At 52.3% G+C, this 13,865-nt stretch overlaps 2 protein-coding genes across 2 annotated transcripts; one reads left to right on the plus strand and one right to left on the minus strand.

Annotated features, from left to right (window-relative positions):
* Positions 1-5,351: 5,351 nt before the first annotated feature.
* On the plus strand, positions 5,352-7,717 carry GMORB2_0953 (LIM domain; the record flags this gene model as incomplete). Its single annotated transcript, XM_035462937.1, has 3 exons — positions 5,352-5,469; positions 5,591-5,638; positions 5,721-7,717. 3 exons carry the CDS (start codon positions 5,352-5,354, stop codon positions 7,715-7,717), a joined length of 2,163 nt encoding a protein of 720 aa, XP_035324361.1.
* Positions 7,718-8,756: 1,039 nt separating this feature from the next.
* Positions 8,757-9,069, minus strand: GMORB2_0954 (uncharacterized protein; the record flags this gene model as incomplete). Its single annotated transcript, XM_035462938.1, has 2 exons — positions 8,757-8,849; positions 8,911-9,069. The coding sequence occupies 2 exons, from the start codon at positions 9,067-9,069 to the stop codon at positions 8,757-8,759; spliced, it is 252 nt and encodes an 83-aa protein (XP_035324362.1).
* Positions 9,070-13,865: the final 4,796 nt, after the last annotated feature.

Consider the following 13,865-nt stretch of genomic DNA (forward strand, 5'->3'; position numbering starts at 1 on the left):
AGGATGGGATCGCCAAGCATACGAATTCTTCCATGAAATACATTCATGTACGGCATACGGATAACCTAAGACCACACGTGTTGATTCGATATGGGTCCAACAATAGTGAGACTCTTATAGCTTTTATAAAACCGTACAGAATGTCATCCTATCTCCTATGCAAGTTGCAGATAGCTTCTTCTCTTTCCTCTCAAAAAACAACTATCAAAGACTTCAACTGCAGACCTATTTGTATACGCATCACGTGTGCGTTGTACGGAGTGAGTCAGATGCACAGCACACTCGTCACGAGCAGTGTTAATATATATACTGGACCCATACTCGTAGGTTGGCATGTAGTTGTTCTGCTGTCAATATTCGAGACATCTTTCGCCTTTCATAACGCTCAAGCCAAGGATGACGGCATAATGGAAATCCGAATCACCACATCTTGATTCCATTAGATAGAATAAAAGAAGGCTTTCTGGATTCTACATATAAGACTTAATGACTACTACTATTTTGTTCCGTGATTAGTCAACAAATTATCTGTTTTAAGTAAGTCTTTCTCTCCCCCCCTCTCTTTTATTTCGTTATTTGCTTTTGAAGTTTTCAAATATCTTGTGATCAATACAGAGACACAACGCCAAGGGGGGGGGGGGGACGGATTATTACTAATATATACTGTAACTCCTTTTCTCTCTTCTTACCACCAGCGAAGTGAGCGTCTTGGCCTATGACAATGAGATACCATAATCCCTTTGTCTTCAGACACCGCAGAAGGACCGAGTCTACCTCTGGAGAAAGATATGGGGTCAGCACATGGTCCATTCAAAATTGGGCCCTACTTATACAAGCAAAAATGCGCGAAGATTGCTCACGTATGCCAGTGCTCTCCTAACCATGATCCACCAGCGTGCAGCGTGGTCGCTCATGTACTCGTAAACCGCAATACTGATAGGATCCTTCGTAAGTACCCGTACCAGATGAGGATGAGCACGCCTGCTTCGTAGTGCTAGCATCTCTCTTAGTCCACGACCCACGACTAAGTCAATACCCATTTCCCTTTGGTGGAGCCTGTCGTCAATCAAAGTGGAAGAGGTAGCCTCCTATCACACCTGCGTGGGATTTCAGAGGTATTGCTGAAAATAGCCGTTGGGGGGGGGGGGTAGGGGGTAGGAGGTAGGGGGTAATAGGGGAGGTAGGGGTAGAGGAGGATTGACCTAGTTGACCGTTGAGTCTTGACCCCTCCAACCCTCTTCGGACCCAGTACACTTCGCTTGGAGACCATGGGTCTTGTTCATATCCTAGAAGAAAGTCGATGCAGATCTCTCTTGCTTGCATGGTGGTGGGTGTTGATTGCGTACGTGGTATACCATATGGAGCATTACTATCCAGGATCTGGATCCATATTAATTCAAGTAGTACTATCGCGCTATCGCGGGCAAAAAAAAAAAAAAAGGAAAAAAGACGCTTGTTGTCGAGCAACGGGGGATGCATCCAAGGACCAAATATCATAGTCGTAGAAATATTACATACATGCATCGCTCCTTGGCGTGGAGAAGTCCGGAGATTGATAAATGATGAAAAGAGAGGGCGAATAGAGCGGAGCAGTCAGTTTGTTTTTGACCATACAGAGACGGCCTGCACACGAGTATATGCAACCTAGCCCATCTTTGACCTCACCGCTTCACTTCGAGGTTGCGATTGAATGCTGTTGGATGATGGGCTGGCGAATTTGACCAGATTGAAACTTTGTTACAGCGCCCAATGTTACGTACCCGGATGCATTAGCCATAGGGAAGGGAACGGGCTGTAGGAAATCTCGCGTGGCACATAGCCGCTTTCCAAGCTCATCACGGCCATTGCCGGCTAACATGAGACGACTGCGATGCACGAGCATTACGCACGATTGCATCCTCTGTGGGGTAGCGATACCTGTACACCGTACCCCGTCCTTGTCAAAAGGAGCGCTTTCAACCCAAAAGCACGAATATACACGTCGTACCGTAGCTTTGTCGTGTATCGTAGTGCACCGGCCCTCGGTAGTCGCATTGGGTGTGAAGGGTCATATGGTAGATTGGTAATGCGTCGTACCGAGGATAGGCGCCGTTGTGTTTCGCAATACCGGCCGGAGAGAATATCTGAAGCTTGGGAAGTTTAGAGTATTCTGCTCAATCGTCGAGGCAATGTATACCCGGTCTCGGTAGTCCACACTGCACATGTCTCATCGTTGCCATCGCCAGACTCGGAAGTGTGTCACGCTATCAGGCATTGCCGGCGTCTGCTCGTACGCCGTACACACTCGCGCACTCAATGATGGCAATTGCGAATGAGGGGTCGTGCTGGCCATACGCGGACTCGTAGGAGCAGGATATGTGCGCTGGGAGTAATAAAATGAAGATCATCCGTCTCTGACGCCCGGTACCCGAAAGGGCATAACGCTCATGTGGTATGCCGGTTGTGTCTCGGCCAGCGGAGAGGGGCGGTCGAAGTTCTGGGAAGGGAGTGGGAGCCAGCAGACATTATTGACTGGGACTTGTCCATATGTGTACTGGTACGCTCGTAGCTTGTGGATGGGTGAGGCGAGATGGGATGGGGAGAAGGGCTCCCGTGTGCTTTAGCCTTGGGACCTTGGTTGACTATCACTGCTCCTTTCTCCGTACTCCGTAATCTGTAATCTGTTATCTGTACTCTGGTTTCCGTATCGTTCTCGTTCTCGTCCGGACCGTGACACGTCGTATTCTGTGGAGGTCTAGTTGCAGGGGGTCCGGTCTGTGATAATTTACAGGTACACCGTATCATTATCGTGCTTTCGTGCCTAGGGCATTAGTACTCGTACTCTCTGTGCGTACTCATACAAGCGTTGAGGTGCGGTGTTAAATGCCTAGACTTGTGCGAGCATGATAAGCGCTCGCACCTACCGTATCGGAAGCGGGTGGACCTCTTCTTTTCAGACCTTGGTACCGGATGGGCGTATCGTAGAGTTGAAGAGGTGGTGAGGCGTGACGGGATGGGTGGTTGGAAACAGAAGCGATGCATTGGCAGTTGCAAGATACGTCCAGGAACAGCAATATAATGAATGTATTACAGCGTAATTATACGGCGTAGAGCAAATTGGAGTCGATGGCGCCAATAAGAAGAGTGGTTGGAGGTGCCGGTAAATGCTCCATCGTGGTAAAATGATGTGCCCTCCATTAAACAACGCAAGGCGTCGATGGCGGTTGGGGACGGTGCATCGATGGCGGGGATTTCTTAATGAGGTCGGACACTGGAGGCTCCCAGGATGGATCCCAGGAGTTTCCCAGGGGGTTCCTAAGTTACTGTCAAGTTACTGCCAAGTGAAAAGATACTCGTGGGCAGTGGCAGGGCATCCGCCTGACACACGCCATCTAGGCAGGTCAGTCCGCTCTGTGTCTTTCTACGGCTCTCCATGGCCGTCTGTGGTCCTCTGCGGTCCTCTGCGGTCCTCTGCGGTCCCCAGTGGCTCCCCAGTGGCTCCCTGTACGAGATACAGGCACCGGTACAGACATGTGGGACCATGTGACTTATAAATGGATCCAAGGGCAATGACAGGCACACGGCACGGAAAGTAAGCAATAATAATAATACACTAAAAAAGAGGTGAGTGGAGAGGGAAGGTGCGACCGCCCGTCGGTTTTTTCTTACTCGTAGTGCTAGCACTCGGAAAGGGAGAGACAGAGCTATTGATGCTACCTACCTACTGAGGCATGTGCCTCTCATCTTACTCGTATTGCTATCCATTTCTGTATTGCTCTCCCTGGATACTGAAAGCACTATTCGCCTCTAGAAACATCTAAAAGGAAGTGGCAAAGAGCCCTTATCTAGTGTCCTTTTTTTTCTTCCTGAATGAATTATATGTAGTACTCCAGATAGAGTCTAGCCGTACAGAGGGATTGATGACTGTTGTTTCAGGAAAAGCACCGGCTGGGGCAACAGCTCGTTTGATGATGACGGTGGTGGTGGTGGTGGTGGCACTGACGGTGGAGGAGAGGAAGAAAGGGGAAGTGGTGCGTGCGATGGAGACTGAGAGTACGAGACTGAGAACGGAGCCAGGATGTACCGACGTCGCACACGCATGAATTATGTATACGTACCGCACCGCACACTATCATCACCTGCTACAGCATGTATGGAGTACCGCCGGACCTCTCGTAGTATTATTATAATTTACGGTCGCTCGTAGGCACGTAGACACAGAAGCCACAGCCCACACACACCAGTCCACTAGTATCTGTACGGTACAGACAGACATATATAGACACACACACAAGACAGCCGAGAAGCAGCACAGACACGCATAGAACACCTGCAAGTGAAAACATGTCTACGGAGTAAATACTTGTAATGCTATTTTAGTACGGGAGATATTGCCCGGACCCCATGTGCCACGTAATGTTTCGTACTGATAGCCGTTATTCCCAATTACCTTATACCAAGGGTACGGCTTGCTCTCCAACGGTCGCCCCAGCCTTGGGTAAAACATCCTTCTCGTACTCGTACCATCCCATCGAAGAACGATGGGAAAAAAAAATGCAACAGTGTCACGGAGTATACGGATACTCCTCCTGGTATCAATATGCATACGATACAACTCTTGACTCAAACGGACACAAGGCGGATGATGGGTTGCTGCAACAAGGTGCGACACACATTCATAGTATCTCTGCAGGAGACAGGCAGCCGATATCCCTTACGGTAAAGCGTTCATGCGAAAGAAAGCTGGACAAGCTCTAAAGGTGCTACAGGTGGTCATCCCCATCCCAATACGACAAAGTGGCAGGGGTGACCCCGGCTAGTCTCAGGGAGCCATGTCCAGGGGGAGGAGCAGGGATCTAGACACCCATGCTTCTGTTATTATTCCAACCATCGTCCATGGGAACGCAGTAGTCTTGTCTGCCTTGACTCTTCCGTCGACTATTGGCAGAGACGAACCGTTTTCTACTCAACAACTTCAACCTCCCTTCCTTGGCCATCTTCGCCCCTTGGAAACGTCCTCACGCATATCCTGTTGCAGAGGAGAGAAAAAAAAAGGGCCGCTGTGCCATTCTACTTCGCACTTCGCAGACGCAATCACCACCACGACCCTATCAGTATAACCACAGCAGCCATTCACCACCCACCTCCTACCTCTCAGCTCCCCGCTTGCGAGTCCTAGAACCCGCCTACACACATCATCGATGGTTGTCTGTGACTTTACCCAGCAACCGTAATACGCCGATTCTTTCAGGTAGACGCGACTCGTCCGTCTAACTCGACTTTGGACCGATGCCCACGTATACCCCATAGAACGACGGCAAGGCGAAAGAAGACAAGAGAAGAGGATCGACGCAAGAACAAAAGCACTCACCATGGCAATGACTAGAGAGTCTGCTTTCCTGCCGACCATCAAGTGTTCGCAATGTGGTGCACAGGTTGAGATCTCCATGATGGGAGAGCACATCTGTGCTACTGGAGGCGATGAACAATGTAACCCCCCCCAACGACGCCCCTCCCGCACTCGCGTACGGCATTGCTCACCCTTAATGAATAGTACCACCACCCATAGAAGAGGAAGAACCCTACGATGCTCCTCGCAACCCCGCGCCAGCATCCAAATCACCACGTAAACTGGTGCCAGTTGACATTGACGCTGCCAGTACGTTGCGCCGGACGGTGGTAGCCGTCATCCCGCTTTGGCCCATCAAGCATTATGACCTTTGGCTGACATGAACCCGTAGACAAGCCCTACGCGCAGCAGGCTCCTAGGACGCCTATGAACCTAGGCAGCCATAACTCTCCTGGGGGCCTCTTTGCTGAGCCTGCCCAGGGGCGTTCCAGCGAACTATACTCATCTTCAGACAATGGTAGCGAAGGCTACGTCCCCTCGCCACTGAGCGCGCGGCGATCCAATGGCCACGGGGGTCTGAACGAGAGCGATACCTACACGATGGAGCCGCTGCCCAGCCCGGGCGCCGGTGTCCTCCAACGCATGGACAACATCACCCCCGGGCCGTTTGACCACCGTAGGCCCTCTGCCGCGGGGTCCGTATCCTCCGGCAGGCCTTTTGCATCTGGCTCTGTATCCCCAAGCTTCGCAAACTCGCTTGCCCCGACGTCCCCATATCCAGAGGAGAGGCCCGGAACCGGATATTCGATGCGCTCAACGGGAAGTGGTGAAAACATGGCTCCCCCGAGGCTGCCGAGGAAGGATGGGTATGAGGGATTCGGCCCTCCGTTGAGGTCAGAGACTGAGCTCCAGCCCCCCGCACGCTTGGTTCCACTCGACCGCTCCGAGACGTTCCCCAGGGCTTCGCTCTCCACAGAGCCTCCTGCACGAACACCATCGGCGCCGGGCACGCGCAGCTCGGACTCGAGGCAGAGCCCCAGGTCTATGCACGGACGCCAGCCGTCCATGGGCCCAGATACGTCGAGGAAGCCACCGCCAAGGAAGAGCCTGATACGCCCCGCCCGTGGGAATCCAGGTTCTGTCGACCTGGCTAGGGAGTTTGGTGTTGGGAACCCCTACCACACTCCCTCGGACTCGGCGTCGTCGGCTACCTCCGCCTTTAGCGGTCCGAGCTTCGCGAGCTCCCAGACGAGCCCCTCCCGCACCCACAGCCGCCAGGATGTTCCCGACTTCCTCAGACAGCCCCGCCCCAAGGACAACACGCCCAAACCTTTAGACATTACGCCCAAGCCTCTAGACATTCCGAGGCAGAGCACCCTACGCGCGGGACCCATGACTTCGCCGCGCACCCCGTCGCCGCTGGCCGATTCACCCGGCGAGCTCGCCGTCGTCGACGAAAACACCTTCTCCCGCTCTTTTGGCTCCTCGCGCTCGCCGACGGCAGCCGGAGAACCTCTTGCAACCTCTCCCCAGCAGCCCGCGTCCAACGACCGTTGGGGGTCACCTCCAGACTCTCTGCACATGAAGCCCGCACCTGCCCCCCCTGTGCCCAAGAGCACGGGCGACTCGAATTACCGTGGTGACTGCAAGGCCTGCGGCCAGCCCATCAAGGGCAAGAGCGTGTCATCAGCAGATGGACGCCTCACCGGAAAGTACCACAAGGCGTGCTTTGTATGCACTACCTGCGCCGAGCCCTTCACATCTGCCGAGTTCTACGTGCTGGATGATCGCCCATACTGCGAGCAGCACTACCACAAGCTCAACGGAAGTCTCTGTGGCGGTTGCGGACGCGGCATCGAGGGCCAGTTCGTGGCTGACGAGAGTTCGACAAAGTACCACCTTAGCTGCTTCTCTTGCCTCGACTGCGGCCGATCTCTGACTGAGGGCTACTTTGAGGTCGACGGCCGCGCCTACTGCGAGCAAGACGCCCTGTACAGGGTCAACAGTGCGCCGCCGCCTGCCCCGATGTACAACAATTCTCCGCCTCCTGGTCCCTACCCATACGGCGGCGGCGGCGGCGGATACGGTCGCCCCGGCCCTCCTCCTGGTCCCGGACCCTACGGACCGCCTCCCAGGCGACCCACCGGTGGTGGCGGCCCCATGCCTCCCCGCCCCATGGGTCTTCCCTCCGGCCCCGGCCCCAGCTCTGGTAGCCTTCGGCCCAGGGGACCTAACCCTAACGGGATGCCCCGTCCTTATCCCGGACCCCCTGGCGCGAGGCGTCCTGGCCCTGGCCCTGGTGGCCCTGGTATGCCTCACCCGTCCAAGGGTGGCTTTGCTCCTCGTCCTCAGATGAATAAACGCAGCACCAGGCTGGGTATGATGTAATGGGTTATACACCCGTATATTCATTATCTACACCCTCCAATCTACCCTCCCACCAATCATTTCCCACCTCTATTTCCTGACCCATTTCACGTTTTCATGAGCCTCTGTCACCATTTCACTCTACCCACCCCCTGCATTAGATAATCCTCTGCTTTTTGCCCTCTGCTTATATACCCCTCCTCTCCCATCCGTTTATCTATTTATCTATCTTTGTTTCCCATTTTTTTCTTTTTGGATGCGTTTTATTGCATGACTATAATTGAGGCAGGGAGTTGGTCTTTCTGAGTTTTTTTCCCCCACATAGTTAATTATGGTGTATAATGGAACGAGAATCAGATATGATTCCTGTGTCTTTGTCTGTGTATGCCTCTTTCAATCTGCGGTGCCCCTATCAGTGTATATGTCCATCTCAGGAGGAGTCCTGTTGAACGTAGTAATCGATGGAGGGAGATGAAACTTGGCGTTACGTGTCGTGGCTTGGAGCGATGGATACGTGCCAATGAAATGTACATGGGTCTGCTTAATGTTTGTGTGTACCAGATGTGAAGCATGGTAGAGTCTTGAAAAGCATGGTGAAGTGAAGCAAGGAAGACTTTGGAACCGTCGACACAATATTGCAGGAAAGAAAACGACGTGAGGTTAACGTTTGTCATATGCTTAAAAGTAGCTCTATAAATCGTATGGAGCCTTGGAACTTCCCGGGAGAGAGCAACAGCGATGTTTCTTCCCTCCCAATCAGTCTTGAGCTAGCCTTTCGCATATAACACAATCAAAGCCGTTTCATAGCAAACCATAACACTCCGTAGCTCAGTAGAAACCGTCCAACGACACACGGTCGTCTCAGGCTCCGTATCAGGGCCCCCTCCCGTGTATCACACCCTTCGACCCTGCCCTGATCCCCCCCCCTGCCCCTTGTGAACGATCTGTCCTTCGTTCCGATAAGAAAGAGGGGTTGCTTTATGACGGAAGGGAAAGTATCGATCTTGGCCTAGCTGGTGGGGTGGATATGGAAAAGCAGGTCATATGGGAGGGGATGGATTTAAGAAATGCTGTACTTGGGGGGAACGCAGTAAGGGCTGCCGTTGGCCTCGAGGAACTTGCAGACGGTATGAGGCGGGCAATCACCGGCGAACTATGAATTTGTCAGTCTTGTTTTTCTCTTCTCTTCTTTTCTCGATCCTGTTGAAACTCACGACCCAGTCTCCGCTGGTGTTGCAGACCTGCCATCCAGGGGCGTGGGTCTCGGGGTTGACAGTGCAAGAGTAAGTAGCAGGCTGGCACTTCTCGGGGGCGCCGGGAACAGCGGCGGCCATGGCGGCGAGGCAGGTGATGGCGACGACGGCGGACTTCATCTTGAAAATGTTTGGTGATTGGGAAAGTTGTTGTTTTCTGCAAGTGAGTGAGTGATGGAGCAGAGTCTGAGAGATGTTGATGGCGATGAACAAGGTCCCGGGAGAGAAGAGCAGGAGTGCCCTCGGCCCCTTTTTATACCCGTTTCTCCTCTGAACCACTGTCGGACACGGATTTGAGAGACGCTGACAACTGTTGGGCTTGAAGAATTATACGAGCTGATGAGACGTGTGGAATGGGAAAGACTCGCGAAGCCACTGTGTATCCTGGGCAAGTTCTTGGAGGGCAGCAAAGGAAGAGAAGGGCTGGGTCGGGGAGAACACTTGGTCATGCACCCGACGGTCCGTCGACAGCTAGATGCTTTCTATCAATAGACGGGAGGTTGAAGGTGGTGTGAGAGTCGGGCTGACATTCGAATAGCGCTGACTATGGAGCATTGAATCACTGGCCTTGGAAATGGCTTTTTTTTGGTCTTCCATACACGAGAAGGAGAGGGATGAAAAGCCACCGGGCCGTCGGGTGTCTTGCATGATGACACGCCCCATCGGATCTGGATGTCATGAGGTCTGGTCCAGTCCATCGCGGTTCCGAAACTAAGACGCCGCCATGTGTGTGTGTTTAATCCTTCCCACTAAACCTCGCCTGGAAGGGGAGTCAGGTTAACCAATTCCGAGCGGGGAAGCCGTTGGTTTGTATTACACAGGTGTATTGGGTTTTGATTCTTGACGCCATATTTAGATGTTAGTATATACATGTCAGGCGGCCGCCTCTACGGCACAGAGGCTTGTTCTCTCTCTTCTTCTTCTCTTATACGGGGAGGTGTACTCTGATGGCTGCATATGGTTGGCTGTATAAATTGCGGGGGAAGACCGGGGGTAAGCAGAGCCAGAGCACTAGCCGAGGAAACAAACACTATGTACGATACGAGATATCATACGCCATAGCAGCAGTCTCTGCGCCGCATCTTGCGGCTGAGTCGAGGCAACGATGTTCTGTGTGGGAGCCGGATCCTGTGAACGGTGGTGCGGAATCTACTCCAGTAGCAGTGATGGAAGGAAGAGAGAGAGTCAGCGATAAGGAGATGAGGATCAAGAGAAGTTGATGGTATCGATGAGCCGAAGTGGATGAGCCCTACGTCACGGTCATGGATTCGGATGTCGGGATGTCCTGCCGGATAGTGGTGAGCAGGAGAGAGGGTGGTATGCGTATGGGAGAGCTTGGACTTTGTTCGGATCGACGTGAGACTCACCGATGCGGCAGGGCGTGTACCGGTATGCTTTTCATGGCTTGCCGTCCCCTGCATCAGTCGATGAATGGAAGGAGTAGGAGAGATGATGACAAAAATCAAACAGGAAATGAGAGAGAGATAGGTCAAGTTGTTCGATGTTCCGTCTGGTGCGGCGTGCCGAGTTCTTGGGTGGTCCCACTACTCAACGACGGATGTGCGTGGCTGATATAATATTACGTGTGATTACATGTACGAGTACGGGGACCAAGAAACTTGGCGTACGGGCAAGAGAGCTAATGGATAGAGAGGCCTGTACGTACTCGTACAGAGTATGTATATTACCTGTCATTAAATGTAAGCAGAGTACGAGATACTCGTACCGGTAGAATTTGGTGATCGTACGGACATGGGGAATGAAAGGATCTAAGGTGCGTACGAGTTGCGGTGGATACGAGTCATCATTAGTGGTGATGATGGGAATGGGCATGATGAGAATACGAGCACTGTTTTTGCCGCCGTTGTCATCAGTACCGAGGATCTGGAGTAGGTGGGCGCATGCCGCGTATATTATACTTGTATATATGTACAATGTGAGGAGGTTGGAAAGTACAAGTCATTATTGCATAGTAGATTGTTGAGGCGTGAAGGTGGCTCAAGGCTCTGAAGAAATGAGGGTGATGATGATCTATCTAGCTAACTAGCTAGCCACTACACAATGTGAGATATGAGAAAGCAAGGGCTGGCTGAACCACGTGACCATGTGGCCTCAGGCCTTCAACATAGATAGCAGTATCTGCAAATGCGCTGAAGATGGAGTCAAAGGCGGGATCCCAGATGGAATACGATGTTCAAATGTCAAGGGAACGGAAAAGGAAATGAACGTACGAGTAGACCGTGGTGTCCGGTGGTCGATGACTACATGATGGTGCTTCTTTCTGGCTAAAGAATCGCGGGGGTGCGGAGAGTTGAGACGACTGAGACTGGGTGGTATATTACTCGTACATGTACCAGATGCCGCAAGGAGTGCTATGCTGTTACTGCGTAGTGTGTAACCTGCAGATCAGTTGCAGGAAGCATTGTATGCAGTATCGGGAATTTGTCCCGATGAGAGATCGGAAACCGCGTTTCCGTCCAGTGTTAGGCCAGGCATAGTTTTATACAACAGGTCTATAGTTGAAGTCTCTACGAGGAATAGTTGTTCAGATGGAGGTGGGGAAGCTGTCTACAAGTTACATGTGACATAGGAAATAGCTCCTCGATGCCCCTGAGTACAGATCACGTGCGTCTTGGAAATGAGGCTTTCCCGGAAGCACAGAGTGAGCAGCACACACAGCCACATCCATCAGCCACACGTACAGCAGAGCAGGTATTGCTACAGATTACATGTACATGTACTCGTACAGTAGTATTACTATTCATCTGTGGCAAGGCCGCGAAAACTGTATCTTGTCGTACTACAGCGTGTTTACGCGTTTTCTCCCCCTCTTCTTCTCTTTTGTTTTCTTTCCTCCCACCTTTACGCGCTCTGACAGAGAAGACAGACGAGTCATGGGCGTGCTCGCCGCGGGAGAACCGACCGGCTGGACCGTCATGAACTAGAGCCGAATGCCAGATGGTGTGGGCTACAGTACAGGTAGGTACCTCCTCCATACGCCACTACTAGAGGCTTTTAGAGCAGGAAAGGCGCCGACAAGCACGCAACTCTTCCCCTTTGACATTTGATTTCCTGGACTGCGAGCTACTGTGGCTGGTGAGAGAGAGGCCCCCTGCGCAATAATAATATGTCAACTGGTAAAACCCAGAACTTTTGCTCGCTGTTTAAAAAGGAAGCCACCCATGTCTACCCCGGGGTGATATAGACCAAAGGCTCTCCTCTCCTCATACAGCCGGTCAATATGATTGCTTCTAGTGATGCCGACAGTACTAGCGCAGGCATTACTACTAGTACGAGTATTACCGCTGGTAATGATACCCCTTTTGCTCTCTTGGCAGTCCCGTCTCCTCGTACATGTGGCATCAATACGGAAGTGATGCATCGGTAAGGAGAGAGGAGGAAGACAAAAGGAAGGTCGCAATATAATGCGTCTCGTGCAGTGAGTTCAGTAGTGTTCGTGTTGACCGTAAACAGATTACGGAGTAGGTGCTACGATCCTGCGCGTTCACGCCCCGACATCGTGTAGCTTGCACATGGCAGATGGATGCCGTGCCAACTACATGAACTCGACGGACGTGGCGGCGTCGAATTGAGCACTCAGGTATGGTCGTGGGAGGGCTGACCAGCCTGTGGATGGCCTGTGCGATGCAAGGGCCGCCGGTCCGTGGTAGGGCCCCGGTGGGAGCGCCACGGGCACGATGGAAAGACGCCTTTCTGGCCCAGAATGGTGAGATTAGCCTCCCCTTGAAAGGACCCTGGCTGATCGCCCTATGGTCCGATTCGCCTGGCCCTGGGGAGAGTTTGGCATGTACGAGTACGAGAACAGATAGATGGCATTGTTAGTCAGATATTGCTAGTGATTGTAAGTAATTACGAGTGCGGATTAATCTGTACATGTATCCGTATCATGTCTAGCTCCGTGGGCGGGCTAGACAATACGACGTATTTTCAATGCACCGATGCATGATGTTCGTACTCGTAGTGGTAGACTGGCTGAAGGAGTCGAGACCGAGCCGCTATGTAGGGTCTACGATAGGAGGAAGTGTGATGTACATGTACGAGTACTCGTCGTCGTCGTGGCATTCTAAGAATCTTGTCCATTCTCAGTGATGCATCGCCGGGCACCCGCCATCGGACTGTGTTCTACGCCGGATTATACAGTAGGGAGAGGAATGCCGGGAGAGGTCTCTATCTTATTATAACAGCTTATTACTGGAAATTTGAACTAGAGATGATACGAAGAAGGAGAAGAAAAGACAGAGATAGAGAGGAGGCTAGATGGAGAAGGAAATAGGAGAAAGAGACGAGAGAATACGAGAGGGCGGATGTACGACTCGTACAGATATTAATTGGCAAGGCTACTACTAGTCGTACTGCCCGTACTACAGCTCAATACAGTCTAGTCGCCCCTCCAGCTACCGAAGAATCAAGCAAGCCAGACAGCCTCGAGTCAAGTAATAGGCTAAAACAATACTAGTACCTAGTAGAGGCGATACCAGGTATCATGGCAGACAATTACAGGCAAGTACGAGTAGAGATGCAGAGATTTGTTCGATACGGAGTACGGCAAATTGCACTGGGGCCCCTCCCTTCCTCTCCCCCTTGTACGGCCAAAATATGTACAGGGCACTTTAGTTGTACGCACAGCCCTGATATCCTGCTCACGCGCGAAAACCTGATAGCTGCACCAGCTGGTAATTGCATGTCGTGGGGTGCCGTCATACGCAGCTGTCCCCTGTGGTAGAGTCGTAGCGCAGGCCGTAGCAGTTGCGCATCCTTTCAAACCCTTCCCTCCTGGCCTGGTAGAGCTGTATTGTTAGTGACCCGTACCCTGTGCCGCTTCTGGATTAGTGGTAGGATCCTGCAGTCGTCGCTTTACTTCTCCCACCCAGGCCACCCCCATTGCCCCCCCCCCC

This window comes from Geosmithia morbida (genome assembly GCF_012550715.1).
Source record: "Geosmithia morbida isolate 1262 chromosome Unknown scaffold_1, whole genome shotgun sequence".
Taxonomy (NCBI): Eukaryota; Fungi; Ascomycota; class Sordariomycetes; order Hypocreales; family Bionectriaceae; genus Geosmithia; species Geosmithia morbida.